Source organism: Carassius auratus, unplaced genomic scaffold (assembly GCF_003368295.1).
Source record: "Carassius auratus strain Wakin unplaced genomic scaffold, ASM336829v1 scaf_tig00216880, whole genome shotgun sequence".
Lineage (NCBI taxonomy): Eukaryota > Metazoa > Chordata > Actinopteri > Cypriniformes > Cyprinidae > Carassius > Carassius auratus.
This window is the reverse complement of record NW_020528783.1, coordinates 14,032-38,464: the sequence shown is the minus strand read 5'-3', so window position 1 is coordinate 38,464 and position 24,433 is coordinate 14,032. Positions and strand designations below refer to the sequence as shown.

Here is a 24,433-nt window from a genome sequence, read left to right as displayed (position 1 = left end):
CAGAAATACAGCGATATAAAAACAACTGTGCCTCGTTTTGATATTTAAACATAAATGTAAGGAATTATTATTATTATTAAACGTGCAGTACGTTACGTAGTTATGTTACGTTACTCGTGTTTATTTAACGAAGCCTTTTTGAAAATCGATCAGTTTTAAAATTGTGGCGAGTCTCCAAAAATAAATAAATGTATGGGAAACACATCCCGCAGCACAACCACCTGAGCCCGACTTCAGTTTACTCATCACCTTGGCTTTAACTGCGTTTGTAGAAGGCACTGCAGCCAGACCGATATAACACAGACCGGAAGTTAACTTAGGTCCAGGCGCGTGCGCCCGATGAAACCGTCTATACATACATTTTACAGCAAATTAGAACATTTGTGAAATTCAATTCACTAAATTAATTACAAATAAATGTTCACTGCTACGATAGTGTGTAAACAGTTGGTTAGCTTATTTAATTCGAGTCCAATGTGGAGTTGTTAAAACATCTCAAAAGATTTAATGACGGCTTTTATCTCAGTTGATTTAATCTGGGTTGTGGCTGAAGTCAGTTGTAGTTCTTGTGTTTTTCTTTCATTCAGTAATTCTGTTTGTTAACAGCAGCTGTTCATCTCTAAAGCACAAACATCACTTAATAATTCACATAATTATCTGAACTGTATTCATGTGTTTTTTGCAGAAGAGAGATCTGTTAGTTAGTCGGTTAGAGCCTGTGCTTCAGTCACACTGCATGATGTCCTGCTGCTTTATTTACAGTAAAGATGTCTTTGTTAAGTACTTCAGCACATACAGTAAATGTGGAGTTTGTGCAGGAAAGATTACTTTGTTAAGAATTTCAGCAACATTCATCACAACGTTTGTGTGTGTTATTGCTGATGATGAACTGCAGTGATTTGAGTTAAAGTCATGTCTGAACTTTACTATTATACATTAAGTTTTATACTAAGAAATATTCCTTCTCAGTGGACTCAAATGAAATGAGTTAACCAAATGTTTACACACTAGCCTATCACAGCAGTGCAAAATCTTAGTTGGAAGTTAATTTAGTGAATTGAATTTAACAATGTTATTTACTGTAAAATGTATGTATAGTATTACAAGTTCACAGTTGCTCTTGTAATTTCACTCATTTTTAGAAACTTCTACTGTCATTTTAATTATAAGTTTGTTGTATGTTACAGTATAATTCACAGTAAAATCAGTACATAAAAAATAAATCGTAGTGGAGAGCGGGGTCGAAAGTAACATGGAAAGAAATTAACAAAGCGATTTTCTCAGAGCCTCTTACTGCATTTGCATCCCAAGCTATGACAGCATGTCTAGAGGCAACCCTTGACGGAAATGTCACATAATTTCGTCATCATTTCCTGCCATTAGGTACGTAATTTTTTAATACAAAAAGTAAATTATTGAGGCTGTAATTTTTTTCAAATTACTTACATAAACTTGTTTTATGTGTCACAGTAATGATCAATCTACAGGTTATTTGCATTTTCAGAGTTTTTCAGTATAAAAGTAAATCGGGTTTAAATGTCTGAAGTTTCTGACGGAACAGAACGAAAGTAACAATTGTTACTTTTGTCCCACTACAGTGACAATAAGTATTTTCTGTGTCTTGCATCAATTATTAAAAATGGTTTATGTCATATTATGCAAAAAGAATATGTCTAGAGTGAGGGTCAGACAGACAGTACTGTTACATTTTGTAAGAATTTATATTATGCTAATTTAGTTCAATCTTTATAATGTTCATTCTGTTGAAAAAAAAAAGGTTTTATAAAAATACATTTAAATTGCAATTTAAGTGTACACAGTTGGGTTTTGAGACATTTAATGAAACTTAAATTCAAAATGAAAGTATGAAAATGTAATTATATATATATATATATATATATATATATATATATATATATATATATATATATATATATATATATATATATATATATTATTATTATTATTATTATTATTATTAACAAAATTTTTCAAAACTCAAAGTGTGAAGATGATTTTATTCTTCAACACGATTGTGTCGTCATTGCTTTATATTAAAACCCACCCAACTCCTTCAACTCACAGCAGCTTAGCTTCACACAGTCGAGCACGTCAGGGAGAAACGCGATATCAGACTCGATGAATTCGGATAGGTGTTTAAAAGGGACATTCTGGAATCGTTCCCGGTACAAATGTGAGCCATGTGAGACTAAATATGGAATCATAAAAGGTAAGTTTTAAATTGTGTGTTCGATAAATCGCCTCTTAGTCCATTATGTACATGTAACTTGAATGCGAATTACTGGTAGGGTGAATTCAAATAAATTGGGACACTTTTTTGCCATTGAGATGACCTAGAAAATGTCCAAGTTATCCTGAATTAATTTTAAAGGTATAATTTCTCGTCGCGCGAAAGAGATGTTGTCGACAGCACAGTCGATAATAGTCAATTACCCAAAAGACTTTCTTACAAAACATACAGATTTTATATTTGTGATGTACAAATTCATAATAAAGTGATACATCGATCTATTAGACATCGAGAACACTGATCGCATCTTTAAGAGAACGTGTCTGTAAATGAGTCTGTTGTGCGAAACAGCCTACAGAGTAACTTACAAGAAAGAATGCTCTTTTACTCATCGTCCTTCTGTTTTGAGGACAGGTTACGAATTTACTGAAAACTGTGGGTGGTCCGACGAACAACAACAGATCAAGTCACCTTACAAACCATGCAGATATGGGACATTTAATGACGGATCTCAAGTCAAATGCCAAAATTGTCATTCTTGCCCAACTCCACTGTTTCCAGCGTCTGAATGCAGCACAACATCGGATGCAATCTGCTGTAGACAAGGGTACGTTTTAGGGTACTTTCATTTTTTTTTACTACTATTAATTTGTTTGTTGGTACCAATAAATTCAGTCTAATGTGGATGGATATATTGCTAAAGTTATTTATGGCTAGTCCACGATAACGGTTTGCGTTTATTCATTTTTGATTAGAGCCCATATAACCTCCATCTACACAAACAAGTTAGCTTGCTTTTCTCTTTTATTCCGATATGCAGTGATAATATTGCAAATGTAACTTTTTTATTTTTTTTGCAGGGAGCAGGTTTTTGATGGAAAATGCATCCCTCAACCGCCACAGACCACAGAGATAACAGTAATAACGATTGTTCCACTTACTTTCAGCCCTCTCTAATGCTTTTTCATCGAAAACAGAGATATTAGCATAAACCAAAAGAGAACAAATACAACTGAAATGCAATAGAGCTTAATATAGGCTGTTTTTCTTTTTAGACTGCAAGTACGCCTGTCTTCACATCTAGCTCTGTAGCCAGCTCAAGCCTTTCTCAGAGCACTACTCAAAATGCCTTTACAGAGCCCTCTGCAGTCACTGAAAACTTTACTCCAAGCCCTCAAAGCTCTATGCCAAACTCTTCTTCAAGTCCCAATGAAATGTCATCATTTAATCAATTCATAGGTATTGCTTTGCATCTCTTTAGCATATAGCCTACATAGGCTACAGTCCGGTTCAAAAGTTTGAGGACTGTACGATTTTGTATGTTTCTGAAAGAATTATCTTATGCTGTAGAAAAAAAATAGTTAAAACAGTACAGTGCAGAAGGAACATCTATTATAATCAATTGTGAAAACTGCTTAATATTTCTTATATCTTTTTAAAAGGATTCCATAATGCATAAAAAGAAGCAGCATTTTTTTAAATACAATTTTGTAAAAATGTAAAACATTTATTTTTTTTCCTGCTGAATTCAAACATCAATTTTACTGATCCCCAAACTTTTGAACTGGTATTGTACACATTTACAATATATCACCAACCCAAAATGTGTTCAGTACTTTTTGTTGATCTGTATCTAGATTGCTTATTAAAATTGAGACTATTCAGTTTGTACGTACAATTTGAGAACGTGAAGGTGTTGGCATCGATGCAGATGAAAAGCCGATTTGATGGTTTGTTTTCTCATGCATTTTTGTAGGGATCTATGTATGTTTTGGGATTTTATTAACTCTCATTCTGGTGTGTATCTTCCTTTTCATCAAGAGGAGGTCTAAGCCTTTCAATAAAGGTCAGTGTAAAATATGAAGGAAATCCTGCAGGTTTTATACATACTAATATTTCCTGTTGTGACAGACTAATGCTGATCCAAAATATTTTAAAATTAACTCCTTAAAGACTTTCCTCTTGAACTTCTCTTGTATTTACCAGAATTTAAAAAATGCTGCAATGGAGCTAGTCATAAAAGCCTGTCCAAAAAGAGCATTGGCAGATATGAGGAGGCCATCTCTTACAACATAATCAAAGAGAGTAGTAACAATGATCACGTAACTGGATTGTCGCATCTGTTAGGTGGGTATTCAAAGAACAAACTAGTTTCACGTGACCCTAGATAACTCCTGATTACTGCTTAAGTGAGAAACTGTTAATTTTCTGTAAATCTGTTCACAGCACCTGAGGTCCAGGATGCACCTCTCAAAACCGTGCTGAACAACCTGGATGTTCTTGAGGAGCTTGTGTTGGTATTAGACCCAGACATCTGTGGTGCCAAGAACACACGTCACCTTGCCGCCCGTTGCTCCTTTTCCTTTGCCTGGATCAATTATGCATATTCCATGAAGGACCACAAAAGCCCCCTCGTCGCCGTTTTGGAGGGTGTCATCACCAAAAACCCACACTGGACCGTCAGCCACCTCGCTGAGCTGCTAACTTCCATCGGTCGCAATGATGCAGTGGAGATTTTAGCGAAGCTTCCTGCAGGTGTTTAAGAAAAATTCATGTGATATTTTAAGTACACAAAAGTACTCCGTTACTTAACGTAACCTCGGTTCCCTGAGATAGAGGAATGATTTCTGAGTCTTGCGAGACGCATATGGAAAAAGCGTTAAAAAAAAAACTAACCCATGGCTAGGGAGCGGAGCTACCCTTGCCAAGGACTGCTTAAGTCTGATCATTCAACCCGCAAGCTCGTCGTTGTTTTCCTCCAAGGTAAATAGGAGAGAAACCAGATCGTGGGAAGGCCGCCTTCCGCGAACGAACAGGGGTAGACTGCTTTACTGGTAAAAAAGCAGGCCGCCTGTGAGCACAGTCATAGTGAGACACAAATTTGAAGCTGCCAATGGCAGCATCTGCTCCGATCTACTTCAGAGGATAGAGCCGCTTGATGTAAAGAGGGGCATTGATCTTTACATGCGAGACACGGATTGAAGCATAGTGGGAAGAGCAAGTACGCAGGCTCTGTATCGGTGTGAGATCACTTAGACCCGGTTGCTTAGTTTCCAAACTTCACCGTTTCTCTCTCCGAGGCTTGCTGAGAGAGGAGAGACATAAGAGTGGGGCTGTTCAGTGAAAGTCGGTCCGCAAGAAGAGAAGAGCGACACTCATGCTTGCGTAAGTGCATAACTCACTGTCTTTATGCAGCTGAGTGCAATGGAGAGAGGTCTTGATTCGAGCTGCGAAGGTGTATTCATTGGCAAGCGGCTTCGGATCAGCGTGTAGTCGTCGTCGCTTAATGAGAAGAAATCTTAGAATCCTGTGGCGAACACCAGCTTATATAGCCAGAACGCCCCACCCATTCTGCCAGGTTTTTTAATACACTACACGAACCACTGGTCGTGCAGTCTCAATGTCAAATGAAAAAGGCTTCTGTTCAGGAGAAAAAAGTATTTTTTCCCATATGCGTCTAGCAAGACACAGTATGAGTATAGTATTGAAAGGGTAAAGTAATTCACATATTATACTGTATTATTCAACATAACCTCATAAATATTTTACATGTGGACATTTTTGAATTTGCATTTTCATATGAATCAAATTGTAGTGTGCATTTACATGAAATTGCCCACTTGAAAATAGTTGTTTTGTCATGTGATGAAGTATTTTTGTTCCTATAAGTTCAGTATTCAATGATAGTTGCAGTCCTGGGGTAAATCTGGGGTTACTTTGGATGAAAACAACACGCACTTCATTCATAACAGATGTGCATCTTGAGGCAATTTAGAAGCATTTAGAAACAAAGTCGAGACACACTTCTTGGGGTTTATCCTTAATGTTCTATGTGCATTCCATCTTTCAACCTTATTTAGCTCTAAAGGGGATAGTTCACCAAAAAATGAAAATTTGATTTTTATTACGCCCAGGGCATTCAAAATGTAGATGACTTTTTTTCTTCAGTAGAACACAAACAAATATTTTGAACTCAACCCGTTGCAGTGCGTCAGACATATAATGGAAGTTAATGCAGACAATAAAAAATGTCTGGGGTTGCTTTGGATGAAAACAACATGCACTTAATTCAATGGATAACAGATGTGCATCTTGAGGCCATTTAGAATCAAAGACAAGACACACTTGTGGTTTATCATGCATATTCTATATACATTCCATCCTTCAGCCTTATTTAGCTTTAAAGGGATTCCCGTTACAGTCCGTCAGTCCTATAATGAAAGTAAATGGGAATCACGGCTTTGAGAGTAAAAAAAACAACAACAAAAAACACATACACTAACAAAACCAAATAAACCCTGTGACTCATGACTAAATGTTGAAGTGTAAATACATGAAATGATTGGTTTTTTTGACTCTCAAAGCCATGATTCCTATTTACTTCCAATATATCACTGACAGACGGCATCGGTTTGAGTTAAAAAGTTTCTACTGTGCCCTGGGTGTAAACAGATAAAAATTAAATGTTCATTTTTTTTGTTGACCTATCCCTTTAAAACTGCATAACACTATTAATGTTTCATTATTTACATTTTTGTTAAATTACTATAAAAATCATAAAATGTTATTTTTTTCTTACAATTTTTTTATATGAATTATAAATCTTGTAAATATAATTGTTTGCAAACCAATATAACAGGTTTTCAGTTTTTAAACAGGATTTGGCAACAAACCTTTTCTGAAACCAATATATCATAGTTACTAATGGTGAACAATTGATTATTTTGTATGTTCAGCACAAATGCCACAATAAATCTTGAACTTTGTTCAAACATTGTACATCTTTATTAAGCAAAAACATTATAAATAAAAAAAGTGCATAGAAAAATTAAACAGGTTTAGAAATATGTATACAACTATATACAAACTTAGGGGTTGTTTGTACAAGGTAGCAAAGACACTTTTTTTTTTTTTTTTTTTTTTTTTTTTTAAGTCTATTTCGATACAACTTTTATTTTTTTAATGATCTACAAAGAAACAGATTTTCTTTTCCCAGGAAGCTCTGGGAGACACATTAAATCACAGGAGGTCTGACTAGTGCTTTGCATCCTTCATTGCACACACAAGCCAAATTTGCACAACAGAACAGACCAAGCAAATCTAGTTTTGCATTAGTATTACTTGATGTTGTCTGAACAGCTTGAGGTAGAATCCTTGCAAGTTTGGGGTGGTTTGATTAAAATCGGACATTTTAACCTTTTTAAAATCTGAGATATGCTAAATTTCAAGATCTTGACGGAGATTCCTCCTCCACACAAACGCACAGAATATGGAAAAAGCAGGAGACGACAACATGATTTAATGCCAGGAAACTTCTCCTTTAAGAAACTCAAATAAAATCAGACCACTAAGACATTTAAAATAAACAGCTGGCTCAAAACCTCACCTCATAAAAAGGCCACGTTGCAAGAACTCATCCTCAATGTTCAAGTTAGAAAATGGGGAAAATGGTTTAAAAGAACGGCAGAAAAAACCCTGAAGAAAAACTCTGATAAGACCTTGGTCATATACAAAAAGCACAGACCTATGGGTAAAAACTCCCATAAAGACAAACCAGGACTAAACAGAACGCCCATACAGTCCAAACGATGGCATCAGCTTGTTGATTTTTCTCCTGCATGAAGAAGAGAACCAACTCCCAAATCTTTCAAGGAAAATTAAGGTGCCAAGTGCCACCGTCTACTGAAAAACATTTTCAATAACTCTTCTATAAATATATATATATAGAGATTTTGTAACCAGTATACGCGCTTTCACACTCAGGACATTTTAAGCAGTTTCTAACTCCCTAGATAAATGTAAAACTCCAATTGTATGTGCAATTGTGGCATTAATGATTTATTGCAGGAACAATCCACATCATCACACCTTGACGCAATGAGGATTTGTTTAGTCACGATTAGCTTAAGTAGTGTCCTCTACTACAAGACGAAAAGAAACAAATATCCACTCAGGCATGATTTTGTTCCAACACAAGTCTCTATAGGTATAAAAAGCACAAACATGCTAAAGCGTTGGCGTTTAGGAGTACTCCGAATTTCCACACATCACTGACATTTATGGGCTCGAGGTTGGAAATGGTGTATGGATTGCTTTGCTATTTTAGTACCAGGTGCATCAACTACAGCTCGCATCGGATCTCTGACATGACATGAAACCGAGGAAGTATCGATTTTATCCTCTTTAGGATTCATGTTCGGCTTAGCACCATGGAAGTCATCAAGTTTAAAAAACGCTTATACAGTTACACCACAGAACAAGCCCGCAGAAACAGAAGAGTTAGACCTGCCCATAAAAATAGATTATTAAAAATAAAGCCTTTGAGGAGAATAAAAGCGAGAAAAAAAAATGGTCACAGACAACAGAGTGAGTCTTTTTATCCGACTGCCATGTGCAAGGAATGGATCCATGGGTCATTCTGAAGGGTTTACAGTGTTGTCCTGAGCAGTGGGAGTCTTTCTCAGCTAAACATGAAAGTGTGATCCAAAATAAAATTGACAGATACAGATTAGAATACGTTCACATCACTTCCTTAGTAATATGCATGTTTTTACAGTATCTTCACTGCTGCTAAGCTTTCACACACACCAAGTTTTCTGCACAGTAATATGCTTCTCAAACAGGGAGGTGAAGAATCCAGCACTTTAACGTCAGTTCAAGAAAGGAGACAAAGGGAGGTCGTTTGGAACTTGAGGTTTTTCAAGGGAACAGAATGCCCGAAACTCTTGGAAGCGTGTTCCAGCTTTTGGAAAGCACAAAAAAAGCCTGCGAAAATAACAAAATAGTAGTCACAATTTTGCAGCAAAATATACAAGGACTCCGAAACCGAGATTCATTTCAAAACCACAACTATTCCGATAAAACTTTTAATGAAGCAAAGACGATGCAGCATAGTGGGAAATGTTCTTGAAAAGGCCATGGCCTTGTTACCACACATCTACTGGACTGAATGTCAACTGATCGGGAGGAATCCTGGTTGAAGGGTGTGAATGGCTCCACAACAATTGGTGGTCCTTATATGTGCTGGTTGAAGGACTTGAAAAGGTGACTGTTAAGCTTTGAAACCTTCAGCTTGGACCTGCCTTCTATCAGACAAGCCTTGGTCCACCGTTTTTACCCGTCAAACTCCATTGTCGTGCAGTTGCCCTGCAACTTCTCCAGCACTGCTCTTCAGTTTAAGAAGCGCCGACAGCGCTTGGCACCACAGTTGCAGCCAAGCTTGTTGCTTGCATCCTCTATGGGGAACTTGTAGTCATAAGTCAGCTCCTCTCCACGGTAGATTTTCCGTAAAGCAAAAATGACTATGTGCTTCTGACCCTCCACGTTGATGACTCGAGAGTAGCAGTTTGGCTCACAGGAGTGGTTGATGAACCGCGCCGCATTACCATGCATCGTGGCATCTACCACGTCAAAGTCGTCGATGCGGAACATATAGCAACCAATGCCCTGGTAGGAAGAGCAGAGGAAAGATGTGGTATTAGAGTGATATTCAGACTCTGACCCAAATATAGTACAGAAAATGATGTGAAAATAAATAATATTATATTATATATAAATATATATGGATAAATATATAAATATCGTATGCCTGCATCGTATCGTATTTACTGACATTTTTTGGCCATGACTACCCAAAATGAATTTCTGTTGTTAAACCTGGTGGTGATAAGTGATCACAAATACACACATCTGCTCTTAAAAAAAGCACATTTCCACTTACTTTGCCATCATAATACTTCTCTCGCTTGTCCGTGAGAACGGAACGAATGACAATGCCTGAATACTCAATGACCATCTCTCCCGCCTCGATGTTTCGTTTACAGAACAGGCCTCTTCCATGAATCGCAGACCTAGAGCAAAGATAAGTTACAGGAAATTAACGTGACCTGAGAGCAAAAGAGAATAAACTAGAAAAGGAATGCAGCATGGATTCAAAAGACTACATTTGCATTGGCTGTGTCTAAAACAGACATATTTTAAAGGGATAGTTCACCCAAATAGTAAAATTATGTCAATAATAACTTACCCCTCATGTTGTTCCAAACCCGTAAGACCTCAGTTTATCTTTGGAACATGGTTTAAGATATTTTAGATTTAGTACAAGAGCTCTCAGTCCCTCCATTGAAACTGTGTGTACCGTATACTGTCCATGTCCAGAAAGGTTAGAAAAACATCATCAAAGTAGTCCATGTGACATCAGAGGGTCAGTTAGAATTTTTTCAAGCATCGAAAATACATTTTGGTCCCAAAATATCAAAAACTATGACTATTCAGCATTGTCTTCTCTTCCGTGTCTGTTGTGAGAGAGAGTTCAAAACAAAGCAGTTTGTGATATCCGGTTCGCGAAGGAATCATTCGATGTAACCGGATCTTTTTGAACCAGTTCACCAAATCGAACGGAATCATTTTAAACGGTTCGTGTCTCCAATACGCATTAATCCACAAATGACTTAAGCTGTTTTTTTTTTGGCGAACCGGATATCACTACACTGTTGTGTTTTGAACTCTCTCACAACAGACACGGAAGAGAAGACAATGCTGAATAAAGTTGTAGTTTTTGCTATTTTTGGACCAAAATATATGTTCGATGCTTCAAAAAATTCTAACTGACCCTCTGATGTCACATGGACTACTTTGATTATGTTTTTCTTAGGGCTGGACGATTAATCGGAAAATAATCAAAACCGAAATGCATAACTTCTAACCGACGTAATTTCCCCATGTCTGTTATTTCGGGTTTTTAATCCTGTTAACACTTCCCCCTTTAAAGCATACTAGCGCATGTGTAGCCACATGACTCTGGCCCATCCAGTCAGTGGCATAAAAGCAAAACACGGAGGTGAACGCCGGTTCAACATATATAGTGAGCCTTGCGTCTTCACCAAACTATGTCAATTGTGTTTGTTTTATGGTATGGACATTCAAGCAATTAGATGATCGGATGTGTATTATTATATTGAGCTACCATGTTCGCGCAGCTGCATGGTGGCACAAACACTCATATAAACAGTGAAGATCACGCGCACAGAGGAACACAGAAACTAGTTGTCAGCGCTGTCCTGTGATTTATCACTAAAGTAGCTTAGAATCTCAAAACTTATCATAACATGTTTGTGTGCAGCGCACATGAAGCACAAGCGCATGCATAGAGAGCAGCGGTCGGCAGTCGCGCTGCGGGTTCCTGGTTTGTCTCCGTTCTCGGACTGTTCTGTGTATTTTAACTGTAGAAAAGGTTGTTCCGAGTCAAAATTACGATACAGAAAACTACATCAGTATATCATCATAAACGCAGCCGTTTTTGTCTTACGTGAACATAAACCGATGAGAAAGAAAAAACATGTGCAGTATTTTTGCTTGAAGAGACAACAGCCTAATAAACGTTATGCCTGTCATTAATGTTAATCAAGGAACAAAAGAAAATCATTCACTGATCTTGACTGAATATATTTAACTTCACTTGATTAATCTTTCTTTTATTTATAAAAAGAAAACTGTGTTTTTAAACTTTTAATTACAGTTTCTGTACTGAAATTTAGTTTAGTTGTATTTATTTATAATATTGCTTATTGATTTGTTTGTTCCTTTCTTATTACTGACCTATCTTATTACTTGTCTTTAACTATTTAATATTTGAAATTTATATTAATCTAGTTGTTTTTGCTATGGTATTTTTTTTTTATCACAGGCAAAATTCCTCTTGCAGTGTTTTTGTAGGCTGCTTATTTTTGCTAGCGTTATTCAGCTTCAACAGAATGCTTTGTAAAAATGTTTGACATCTAAATGTTTGACTTAAATAATATTACATTTAATATTGGATTTTTTTTATCTTATTGGAATTGAAACTAGGAATCGATAAGAATCGGAATCGATAAAATTCAAACGATACCCAACCCTAGTAAGAAATGTCACAAACATAACAAAATAACTGCTGATAGTCAATCATATTTACAGTGCAAACCTAGTCAGTGAACTATGAGGGCAAAAAACAAAACAAAACCGAAAACAAAATAATCGTTCATTAATCGTAATCGATTAATCAGACTAAATCAAATATCTTAAACTGTGTTCCAAAGATAAACAGAGGTCTATGGGTTTGGAACAACATTAGTGTAAGTTATTAATAACATAATTTTAATATTTGGCTGAACTAACCCTTTAAGTAGATCTTAGGGGATGTTTACAAAAAAAAAAAAAAAAAAAAGAGCATTTTTATAGATTGCCATGTCACCATAGTTTTTTCCACATGTTTATTTTTGGGAGATCACTTGGTAACTACAGGTGGACATTTCCTTCATGCGACTGGTGACTTCATCTCATGCTCATATTTTCTACTGAAGTTGCTCAAATTTGGAATCAAAGAAAAGAACTGAAATAAACTCGATTCCTCATTTAAAGTTTAAAAATGGTCAACCTACCTGTAGACACCAACCGCTTCTTTAGATGTCTTCTCGAGATGTCTAAAGCGCATCGCCATCGGAAGCTCCAAACTTGTTGCACGCCTACAAAGTGCAATTTTATTTATTTGTCATGTGAATCAAACCACAGTTGACTAATAATAAAAAAAAAAAAAAAAAGAAAGAAATAACCAAGAAAGAGGAAATACGAACAGTAAAAGATTAGGGGAAGGGAATATGAAGGGAACACTGTCATAAAAAAAAAAAAAAAAACATCTTTTCAGTCTTCTTTTTTTTTCCCAACAAAAATATGACAATGAGTCATGATTATGAGATTATGAGTATCTCTCATAATAACTCCTATTAAAATATATATTTCTACAAATAAAATTAAAAACAAATCAGCAGCGGGATGGCTTTTCAACTGCGACTTCATGCACTTCTTATTTGACCTGGTGGATTTGAGAAGAATCTCATCCTCCTCCTCATCATAGAGGTCGGTGTCAGGAAGCTGTCTGTGTTGTGACGCCAGGAAGTTGAACATATCAAAGGTAGATTTCCTGTGAAACAGAAAAAAGAGCAGGTGTGAACTATACTCAGAAATATCACAATACTTGTGCTCCTAGATAACATCTCTTCTTGCTCTCCTAAACAAGTATACATTCGAACCCCCACCCCATGCCTGCAAGGCAACCAAGAAGCACAGTGCAGAACATTTTCTCCACTTTAAAACACCTACTTTCTTGTTGATCGTTATTAGTCATTTAGCTGCTTTCTATTCAAGTTAATGATATAGGGACATAACCCTAACAGAGACCTACTATTAATTACGCTATTTAAGACCACAAAGTAACTGGTTCTAAATTGTAAACCAAGACTTTCAATCAATTATAAAACACAACCGAATTAATAACACAATAAGGTCACAAATTAATCATATGAACAGCAAAGAATCACATATCAGTTTGCTGGAAAAGGCTCTTTATTATTAATTATAATTATTAATTATTATTATTATTATTGGTGGTATTAGTAGTATTACATAACAATTAAAATGTGTTTTTAGAAGTCAAATTGTTTGTCATCATGTACAATGATGAATTCAAATTATGCTGCACTTTATGCATTTGCCCACTGTCATATTCATGTCATTTTCACTGTGTGCTGTGTGTAAAATGAGTGTTACCTTGGCTTTATTTGAAAAAATATGATTCCCAATGCACACCAACTTCCCAGAATACTGAGTGCCTGGTTGGTTACAGTTACCTCCTTTTTGATTATATTTTTATTAAGCATTTATTTATTTGTGAAAAATACTTTGTCATCTAAAGTATAAGTATGTTTATTTAACACATTTATTTTTTAATCCATTGTCAAATTATTTTAAATTTCTTAAATACGAACAAAATAATATATACACACACACACACATATCGGCTTTATATCAGCTATCGCCCATGCTTTACAAGATATCGGCAGTGGCATCGGCTGAAAAAAATAAAATAAAAAAAAAATAAAAAAAAAAATATATATATATATATATATATTTTTTTTTTCTATCACTGTTACCAGCACTTAATTGACAGTTAAGCAAGTGAACTGACCTTAGGTAGACTTCAGAGCGGGCACAGCCACTTGGGTTAATGGGCAGATCTTCCTCCTGACTGGCTTGCTTGTGGAAGCGGAAGTTGTGACGCTGGCAGCGATTGGCCCCCTGGAGCTGTTCCACCAGGTACACTATGGCATCGTACAGCATTCCCATCACATGCGCTCCGCTTATCCCAGAAAAAGTGAGCTGCCTCAGTCCAGCGACAGCACGGGCCTCCTGGACTCCCTCGATAACAGTGGACCAAGCAACTGTGAATGTGAAAAATAAACATTTTATTTGGTTTACTCTATCGCATACGTTGTCAGTGTCGGCCGCTTGCTTAGACCTTTGTTGTGATAAACAGTAAATTGTGTTCAACTGAATTTAATTTTAAGTTTTGTCGGGTATAAAAAAAGGTTAGTATACCGCGGCAGCGGTCGCAGCAGCCCTCCAGTTAAGCCCAACTCTTGTGAATAACGAAGAGTGTAAGGACTATCGACTCCACCAGGCAGGAACACCAGCAGGGAATATAAGTATTGTTTTGATCAATCTCTTTTTCCTTCTACTAGTTTCATTTCTGTTTCAGTTTTTATAACCAATTCTAACTATGTGTTTCCAGACCCTACTATCACTACCACTCGCAAACCACGCATCACACAATCTTAACAACCTGCACACTTTGCCTATATCTGCTAATACACCATTTTCTTTTTCTATTGGTCTCTGGAATTGCCAGTCTGCTGTAAACAAAGCAAATTTCTTTACATCTATTATTAGTCATTAAAGCTTAATCTCATGGCCCTAACAGAGACCTGGATCAAACCAGAGAACACTGCTACACCTGCAGCACTCTCCAATAATTTCTTATTTTCCCATTCCCCCCGTTTGACTGGAAGAGGTGGTGGTACTGGTCTGCTCATCTCTAATGATTTGAAATGTAATACTTCACCATCTTTGGGTATCAACAGCTCCTTTGAATCTCATTCAGTTACTGAACTACCCTCTTAAAATACATTTTGTAGTTGTCTATCGACCCCCAGGACCACTATGGAGCCAAAAGAGTATCAATAAAGATAAATGTGTGTCGAGCCAAGTCAGAGGAGTCTCAAATGCAGTGAAGTTCACAGACCGCAAGCAGTTTGTAAATCAAGATATATGTGTGTGTGCATCAGAAATACATTTCTGAATCTTGTCCTGTGCATTTGTGAATCTTGAGTGCATTTGTAAATGTTGTTTGCATTTCTGAATTGTGTGTGCATTTCTGAATTTTGTAAGCATTTGTGAATCTTCTGTGCTTTTTACATTTTGTGTGTGCATTTGTGAATTTTGTGCGCATTTGTGTATCCTGTGTGTGTATTTATGAATCATGTGTGTGCATGTATGAATCCGGTGTGTGCATATGTGAATGTAGTGTGTGCATTTATCTTTATTGAGACTCTTTTGGCTCCATAGACCACTAGGTAACTTTTTGGATGAATTAGATGTGTTACTCTCAACCTTTCCTGAGGATGGTACTCCCCTAGTTATGCTTGGAGATTTCAACATTCACCTAGATAAACCTCTGTATGCTGATTTCCACACTCTGCTTGCCTCTTTTGATCTCAACTGAGTGTCAACTACTTCTACTCACAAATCAGGCAACCAACTGGATCTTACTTTTACGTGACACTACTCCACTGCAAATGTCAGATCACATCCTCCTCACTCTTAACCTCAACATGATCCCTGACACATCACTTACCCCTCCAAATGTCATCTTTCGATGTAACCTATGCTCACTCTCACCCTCCCTTTACTTCCTTCCCCTAAACTGTGCTACTGTTACTTTCTGCTCCACTCTTACATCTTGTTTAGACACTGTTTGCCCCTTGTCTTCCAGGCCAGCCCGTAAAACCCCTTCTGCTCCTCGGCTATATGATATTCTACGCGAACACCGTTCTAAGCTTAGAGCTGCTTAAACGGTGTGGCGCAAATCAAAAAATACGACTGACCTTAATATGTATCAATCACTCCTATCTTCCTTCTCTGCTAATGTCTTCACTGCTAAAATGACATACTACCATAACAAAATTAACAACCTAACTCAACCTAACTCGCCTAACTCTTGCATGCTTTTTAAAACATTTCTCACTTCTATGTACTCCTCCTCCCCCTCCAGCTTCATCTATAATAGCTGATGACTTTTCCACGTATTTCATTAATAAAAATATAGCTGCAAGCAGCGATGGCGGGCTCAAGCCACCAATGCCATCGCCACCCCCGGTGGCATCAGGTAAACTGTGGCCAGCGGGCACATGCATTCACAATATCCCTCTGGCAGTGAGGTTTTAAAGGGTATGGCGGTTAAAGGGTTAATCCGAATCATCTAGACTTTAAAATCACATTCACAGAACAATATATATATATATATATATATATATATATATATATATATATATATATATATATATATATTTAGTAACACTTTACAGTAAGATTTCATTTATAAACATTATGTTAACATGAACAATATTTAAATAGCATTCATTCATGTCATTTAATATTCCAAACTTAAACATTAAAACATTGTTTTATTGTGATTTTTTTTCCAAGCACATTTTACCAATTCCAAGCCATATCAATCTTAATAACTACCATTATTTTTTATTTAATCATTTATGAGTGCTATACAATATTCCAGGAAAGCTGGAAGAGAAAAACTCCTTATATTCATGTGCAGAATCATTAGGCATGTTTTCTTTTACAGATGAAATGCGCTAAAAAAGAGTTTTAACTCAAACGTTTTTAACTCAAAGTCGAAAATTATGAAATACCCATGAGAAATATCAAACACAAATGCAATACAGAAATGGATAAGTTAAGATTTGACCATTGTACAAAAATGCTGACTGGGTCATGAGGTCAGAAAAGAAGAAGAAAAAAAAAAACAGGTCAAGAAGAACTGACAAAAATAATTGCAAAATAATTAGGAATTAATGTGAAGATTAATTTTTAGTAAATTCTGCAAGACAGACTTTCAGGAAAGGAGGTGGAATAAAAATGATCTCTTAAATCTTAGCCCCGGATTCAGGAAAATATATTCCTCAAACCATCGGACAAGAGGAGGTGGTGCTGGTCCTTCACGAGTCACTCTAATCTGTTCATAAAGCCTATATATAAAGTCTTAATATATAGTATTTCACAATACTTCATGGTATTCTAATTAAATCATTTTTTGGAATCTTTGATTTCTCAGAACCTGACACATTGTAATTCTGAGACTCCAGGAAAGTGGCAGTTCTGTAAAATGTTGGCACTGGAGACTAAATGCTCCCTGATAGTTTCACAACTAATTCACTTAACACACACACACACACACACACACACACACACACATTACCCACAGTGACAGAGGGACAGAGTGACATCAGATGTATGATAGTTTTTTAATTTTCTATCATCCATATAGTGTTGTATAGTCATGAAACTATGCATATTTCCTCAGAATGACTTGTCTTCTATGTGTAAATTTTTTTTAAGTGTTTAGAAGCTGCACTTAAAAAAATAAAAGACATTTACTGGTTACTTTTTTACTAATATTTTAAAAAATCACCACGACAAAACCATTCAAGCCATTCAAAATTCATCCGCACCTGTACTGTACGATACATTCTTTAAACTGGTAAAAGAGGATGTGGTGCTGATCCTTCAAGTCACTCAAAACGTATCTGTCCATAAAGCCTATAAAGAATTATTCTTAATATACAGTTCACAATACTTCAGCTTGTTATTCTAATTAAGTGAATGTCATTTTATCAGTAAAATACATAAAATTCATATTATTTTTCTTTGAAAGATTTCTATAAATGATTTAAATCATACTTGTTTCTACAATAATTATTTAAAAGTAATCCTATAGCTCCATCTGGTGGCCATTATTGGTACTAAGAATTGCAAGCTTGATTTATATGTTATGATAGTTTTAAATTTATGCTGGCTCTTGAAAATGATGAAGCTATGAAACTTACTATGCTTCCTTCAAATGATGACTTCTACGTATATAAAAAATTATGAAGAGTTGGAATTAAAAATGTTAAAGATATAGTAAAATTACTATTGTATTTTTTTTTTATGTTACTTTAATAAATCGCTATGGCCACACCATTTAAGGTATCCTAAACCCATTCGCAATTTAACATCTTCAGTATATGGCTTCATGTTAAAACAGTTTGGTGTGAACTACTTGTGTCTTCTTGGAGGAGAATGAATTCATTTACAGGCTGAGTTTATCATAAATCCACAATAACATTTCTGAGTTCTGTATCAATCAGTGTTGTTGTTTGTTTATTTTTTATTTATTTTTTTCATAGGAAGATAACTGACCCTTTACTCTCCTTTTTAATAAATGTGCTTATAAACCAAGAACAAGCTATTTATAGCTGTATTTATAAACTGCTTACTACTGACTATTAATATTGGGACAAGGCTTTATGAAGCATGAACTGACTATTTACTAATGAGTGCAGTTATTATAAAGTGTTATCAATGCATTTGCTAATCTTAACAAATTAGACATTATTTTACAGTGTTATCAAATCCCTTAAATGATTTGTAAGTGTTTTGTAATGATTTTATTGACCTAAAAGCATTTGTGAAAGTTCTGCTTGCATTACAGCTTAGTCTTGATCTGTTAGCTGAACAGATTTACTGTTACATCCATGAGATTATGTAAATTCAAATAAATATCATGTCACAGGATGTCAGAGGTCAGTATCAAATTAGTTTGAAATTATTATTTGCAGCACAAATAAGGTTTTTTAGGATTTTTAAAAATCCCTAAAACTGTCAGAAAAGGATAAGGCCTAAGCTATTTCTATGTGAGTGGCTAAATTTGTTTGTTTTTATAACTATAATGCATAAACTATGAAACTATACAAAATGTATAAAAAAGTACAAGTTATTCTTTTCCAATGTTTTTAATTTATTTAAAAAAAATTTTTTTTTTTTTTTTTGGATTTACATTTTAAAAAATTAGCCTATGGCGATCATTCTAAACATCTTGAATAAAACCTGTCAATATTTATTATAGACCACTATAACTGTGTATAATCTAACAAACGAGTTTATTATGAAAATAAAAGCGTGTACACCAGATAACTTGGACGATAAAGAAATTGCTAACAATAGTATAATAGAGCATGTTTTAGGTTTTTAGGCGTTTAGATGCAGAAATGGACAAATCAAATGTAAAATAAAATGTAATTGATTTAATTAAATATAGATTAAGTCTTGTTAGAGCAAAATAATAAATAAATACGTACACACATTAAAAAAGCAGCCAAGATGAATGAGTTTCATTTTTTATATAGATTAAAATTGAAGACAGAAACAGCTGGCATATGCGGTCACTTAATATTAAAATCCAGTAGATCCACTTCAGATTTATTTCTCAACAGTTTATGTTCACGTGGCTGTTTTCGTTTATATTAGCCAAGCTATTATGTATTTTGAAATAATCTTGTCCGTGATGTGTTCGTTCTTACGACGAAAGGCAGAATCCTGCAGCTCGAGAGATCAATGTTATTCTGCCAGTCGCGCTTTCAAACAGTCTTGCACACTTAAACGGGTCACAAACACCTGCATTTAGCTCGTGTTGTGTTATAATGGATGTATTGTGTGCATTTATGGCAATAATTTATTTTAAAAAGCTCTTAAACAAGAATAAATTCGTTTGTTTTGAGCTCTGAGACACTGTGCGCGCTGATCGGAGGCAGATTTCAGATAGGCAGCCGCAAATATTTCATTTTCACACAAACAGTTCAAAAACATCTTAATTTAGCTCTTGGTGTGCTCTAATTGGTGAATTGTGTGATATCGCTGCAATACTTTATTTTTAATAGCTATAAAACAAGAATAAACTCGTTTTTTCTGAGCTCATCATTCCACACGCTCCTGCTCAGAGCGGGGATTCATCTCTCGTGTTTCTCACGTATCACTGACCACACATCAATTATTAATGAGCCCTGACCTGATAATAATCATATATGTTGGTTTAGCTTGTCACTGTGAATTAAATCCAAGTATTTATTTGTATTTTAACCGATTTAAAATCGAAACCAAAAGTCTCCTCCCTTTTTTAGTCCGGTAACTGAACCTGTAGGGGCGCTACTTCTCTCAGACAATGGAAGTCTAAGCACACACACTCAAACAGATGGACAGAGTGATATGAGATGTCTGACAGTTTTTTTAATTTTCTGTTATCCATACAGTGTTGTAAAGTCATGAAACTATGCATATTTACTCAGAATAACTTTTTTTTCTGTATGAAAAAAGGTTTTGAAGTGTTTGGAATTTAAAAATGCAGGAAAATTAATAATTCCATCTTTATTGTCATTTAAAAAAATCACCACGACAAAACCATCCAAGCTATCCAAAACCCATTCACAATTTAAGTTCCTCAATGTTTTTTCAACATGTAGACCAAGTTTGGTGTGTATAGTGTTACTCTCCTCTGAGCAGTATGCATTAATTCACGGCTAAATGTAAAAAATAATCCACATTCAAATCAAAATAGCCGACTTCCTGTTGGTCGTAGCTGATGACTGTGAATTAGAAAGTTGTCCGTCTTGATAAGAACAATTTTTGTACTGAGTTTGGTGTCTGTAGCTAAAACTAACCCCCCCACTTTTGACAAAAGGTGGCGCTATAGAGTGCCTATTCCACGCCCTCTTATGAACTTTTGCCAGTGTCTAGCTGTCACTAATACTGATATGTGTTCTGAGTTTGATGAAATTCTAAGCATGTTATATGCCTCAAAATCACCTGAGAAGTATTCCAGTTTGACATGTTGCCACGGCAACAATTTTTTAGATATCAATATCCCCCTTGCAGATTTATATCAGCTGTGTTTTAACATTATTCTGATGAAGTTTGAAGCAAATCGAGTAATAATAAGATGCTGAATTCAAATCATTTTGAAAATGACACACTTCCTTCTGCCAGTTGGTGGCGCTATAACTTTGACTCCTAATAGTCACATATATGCGATCGACATCATACAACGAATAATCTGATGAAGTTTGATTAAAATCAGGAAATGTATGTGGATGGTATTAGACACTTCCTGTTTCTAATTTCTTGCCATAATTTCAACGCCTCGCCACGAGCAAACCGTTCGAGATATCAAAAATCCCCTGGCAATTTTTCATCCCCAATGTCTTGAGATCATGTTGACCGAGTTTGGCGGCAATCGAGAAAAAAACCTATGACAAGTATTTCAAATTCCAGAGCATGCGCTTTTTACATAACTCTAAATAGCTGACTTCCTGTTGGGTGGAGCCTATGACATGCAACACGAAAGTTGTTCGGCACGATGAGATCTATATGTGTACTGAGTTTCATATGAATATGTGCAAGTATGTGTGAGCTATACATCAACATTTCTGACTGTGTTCCAGGGGGCGCCATAGAGCCCCTGTGCCACGCCCGGGTCCCAGCCTCTGCAGGCTCCTAAAGGCCACAGATTCCAAAGTGTGCGCAAATTTTCAAGAGTTTTTGAGTATGTTAAGGACCCCCAAAGCACCCACAACTTTGACGAAAAATTTGAATACTAAACCCTAAATAGCCAACTTCCTGTTGGGCGGAGCCTATGATATGCAATACAAAAGTTGTTTGGATTGATGAGATTTATATGTGTACCGAGTTTCATACGTCTACGAGCAAGAATGTATGATATATGGCCCTCCATATTCCAGGGGGCGCTGTAGAGCCCCTGTGCCACGCCCGTGTATCAGTCTCTGCCCGGCCCTAATGGCCGCAGGTTCCAATCTGTGTGCCAATTTTCAAGACTTTTTAAGCACGTTAAGGGTCCCAAAAGCCCCCGAGACGTTGGAAAAAAAAAATAATAATAATAATAATAATAATAATAATAATAAAAATAATCCTAAGGAAAACAATAGGCCTCTCGCCCTTTGGGCTTGAGCCCTAATTAAAACATCAGTGCACAATTTTCCACACCACAATAAGTCAAGCTCCTATCACCAGCAAACATACATCATTTACATCCTTCTATTCACTCTCTGAGGCAGAAGTCTCCAAAGGTCTCCAAAGGTTTATTACAAACCTTTCTAATATTACAAACCTTTCTAATAATCCTACTACTTGCCTGCTTGATCCTATTCCATTTCATCTCCTTCAAGCCATTTCTCCTGCAGTTGTACCTGCACTCACTCACATCATTAACACATCCCCCCACACTGATGTTTTTCCCTCAATATTTAGAAAGGCTTGTATTACTCCACTGCTTAAGAAACCCACCCTCAACTTAAGAAACCCACCCTCTGTTTTAGAGAACTACAGACCAGTTTCCCTTCTTCTTTTCATTGCAAAACACTTGAACAAGCTGTGTTCAACCAAGTCTCTGCATTTCTCACACAGAACAACGTCCTTGACAGCAACCAATCTAGCTTCAGAAGTGGACATTCAATTAAGACTATCTTGCGCTCTCAGTTGTTGAAGGCCTAAGACTGACAAGAGAAGAATCCAAATCTTCAGTACTTATCCTGCTTGATCTGTCCGCTGCTTTTAACACGGTTAACCACCAGATCCTCATATCAACTCTATTGGCAAAGGGCATCCCGGCAACCGCTTTTCAGTGGTTTGAGTCTTACCTAGGGGTGGGCGATATCTCGATATTTAAAATATATTGAGACAATTTTTAAACACGATATGGTTTTTGACATATCGTATATATCGATATAGTGCTCTGATTCCGCCACTTTGCTTGTTTGTCTTCTCTGTGCTGTGCTCGCCCCCCGCCTCCTTGATTTTATTCCCCCTCCCCTCGAGTGATGTCTCAAACATGGCGGCGTCCGCAACCAGACCGGAGGCTGCTGAACTACTATAAAAAAAAAGACAACTGAAAATACGTTGACGTGCGTGAAATGCGTCGACGCGTCACACTGTTTGTTTACATCTCGCGTAATGGCATACTGGGAATGGAGAAAGTTGTATTCTATCACAAAAACAGAGACTACTGTTATCAAAAGTATGGGAATACTTTAAACAGAGGACAAATAAAATGGCCCTTTGTTCCCTTTGCAAAACCGATATGGTGTACCACGGCAGCACAACTGCGATGCGTGAGCACCTCATAGGAAAACATCTTGGCGCTCTCCGGTGTTACGGTTTAACTGGTTACCGTGTGATCTGGTGACCAACTTCCTGGTTCAGGTCTGATATTCTTGCGCTTGTGGCATTCTGAAAAGTTGAGATGTTTTTAACTTGACGCGGTGCGGACGCGCCTGTAAAAAACGAGCGCGTCGCACCGCGTCGCTTCCATTATGAGCGTGCTTATCAAGCGCCTACATTGGAAATAACGAACTTGAGTGCGCAAAAGACATGATGTGAACGGCCCCTTAAAAGACAGCGCGCCGCGAGACAACAGTCACAAACCACCGAGCTTCCCAGAATTAGCTCCAGTTCTCTGGAAACCATCCTAAACCATAGCAGAACCCTGACTACATTTTATGGTTTGTGATGCTAAAGAACATTTCTTGACGTCTCAGACAGCTAAATTTATGGCTACTGTGGTTTAATTATAAACGCTATAATAAACTCATATTTACCATAGTGAAATAATTTTATTTGCCTCTTTATTATTTTATACTGTAAAAACTTCAACCACATTGGTTGAAAGTGAATAAAGGTTGAAATATCATATTAGAAGTTGTACTTATATTAGATTATATTATTTATTGTAATAAAAATAATCGTTAGATTAGTCGACTAAACAAAAAAATAATCGTTAGATTAGTCGACAAAAAAATAATCGTTAGTTGCAGCTCTAATTTACAGAACTGTAAAGGTAAACCCGTCAAAATAAAAGTATACTACTAATATTAACATGAAACGAACATAATTTAGGGAATAATCACACAACATTTCTTCCATGTATTATTTTTAATGGTAAATCCCCTTTGTTTACCAAAAAAGGTTTGCTTAATCTTCAATAATTAAAAGATAAAATAAATGAATGTTTTATGCCTTCATTTGCTAACCAGAAAAATGTGAATACACAGAATTTCAGAGGAGAAAAAACATTTCACATAAGGCTATTTTAAGAAAAAAAGTTGTTTTTATGCATTTAAATAATTACACTTGCTTAAACACAGAATTAGATAACAATAAAACATATGGTAAAGAAAAAAATAAAACATTTCA

The 24,433-nt window shown here is 36.1% G+C and overlaps 2 protein-coding genes across 2 annotated transcripts in view; one reads left to right on the top strand and one right to left on the bottom strand.

The window, feature by feature from the left end:
* The first annotated feature begins 2,074 nt into the window (after positions 1-2,074).
* Positions 2,075-7,023, top strand: LOC113099202 (IGF-like family receptor 1). The gene is made up of 7 exons (XM_026264300.1): positions 2,075-2,230; positions 2,666-2,858; positions 3,112-3,169; positions 3,307-3,490; positions 4,008-4,097; positions 4,238-4,378; positions 4,478-7,023. The coding sequence occupies exons 1-7, from the start codon at positions 2,140-2,142 to the stop codon at positions 4,792-4,794; spliced, it is 1,074 nt and encodes a 357-aa protein (XP_026120085.1). The 5' UTR covers positions 2,075-2,139; the 3' UTR covers positions 4,795-7,023.
* Positions 7,024-7,152: 129 nt separating this feature from the next.
* The window catches only part of LOC113099201 (histone-lysine N-methyltransferase 2B-like), a 30,307-nt gene continuing 13,026 nt past the window's right edge, over positions 7,153-24,433 (bottom strand). Inside the window, 5 exon segments of the mRNA XM_026264299.1 lie at positions 7,153-9,697; positions 9,972-10,101; positions 12,667-12,750; positions 13,098-13,205; positions 14,250-14,502. Of these exon segments, the coding sequence (XP_026120084.1) occupies positions 9,422-9,697; positions 9,972-10,101; positions 12,667-12,750; positions 13,098-13,205; positions 14,250-14,502 (851 nt within the window). The 3' untranslated portion in view covers positions 7,153-9,421.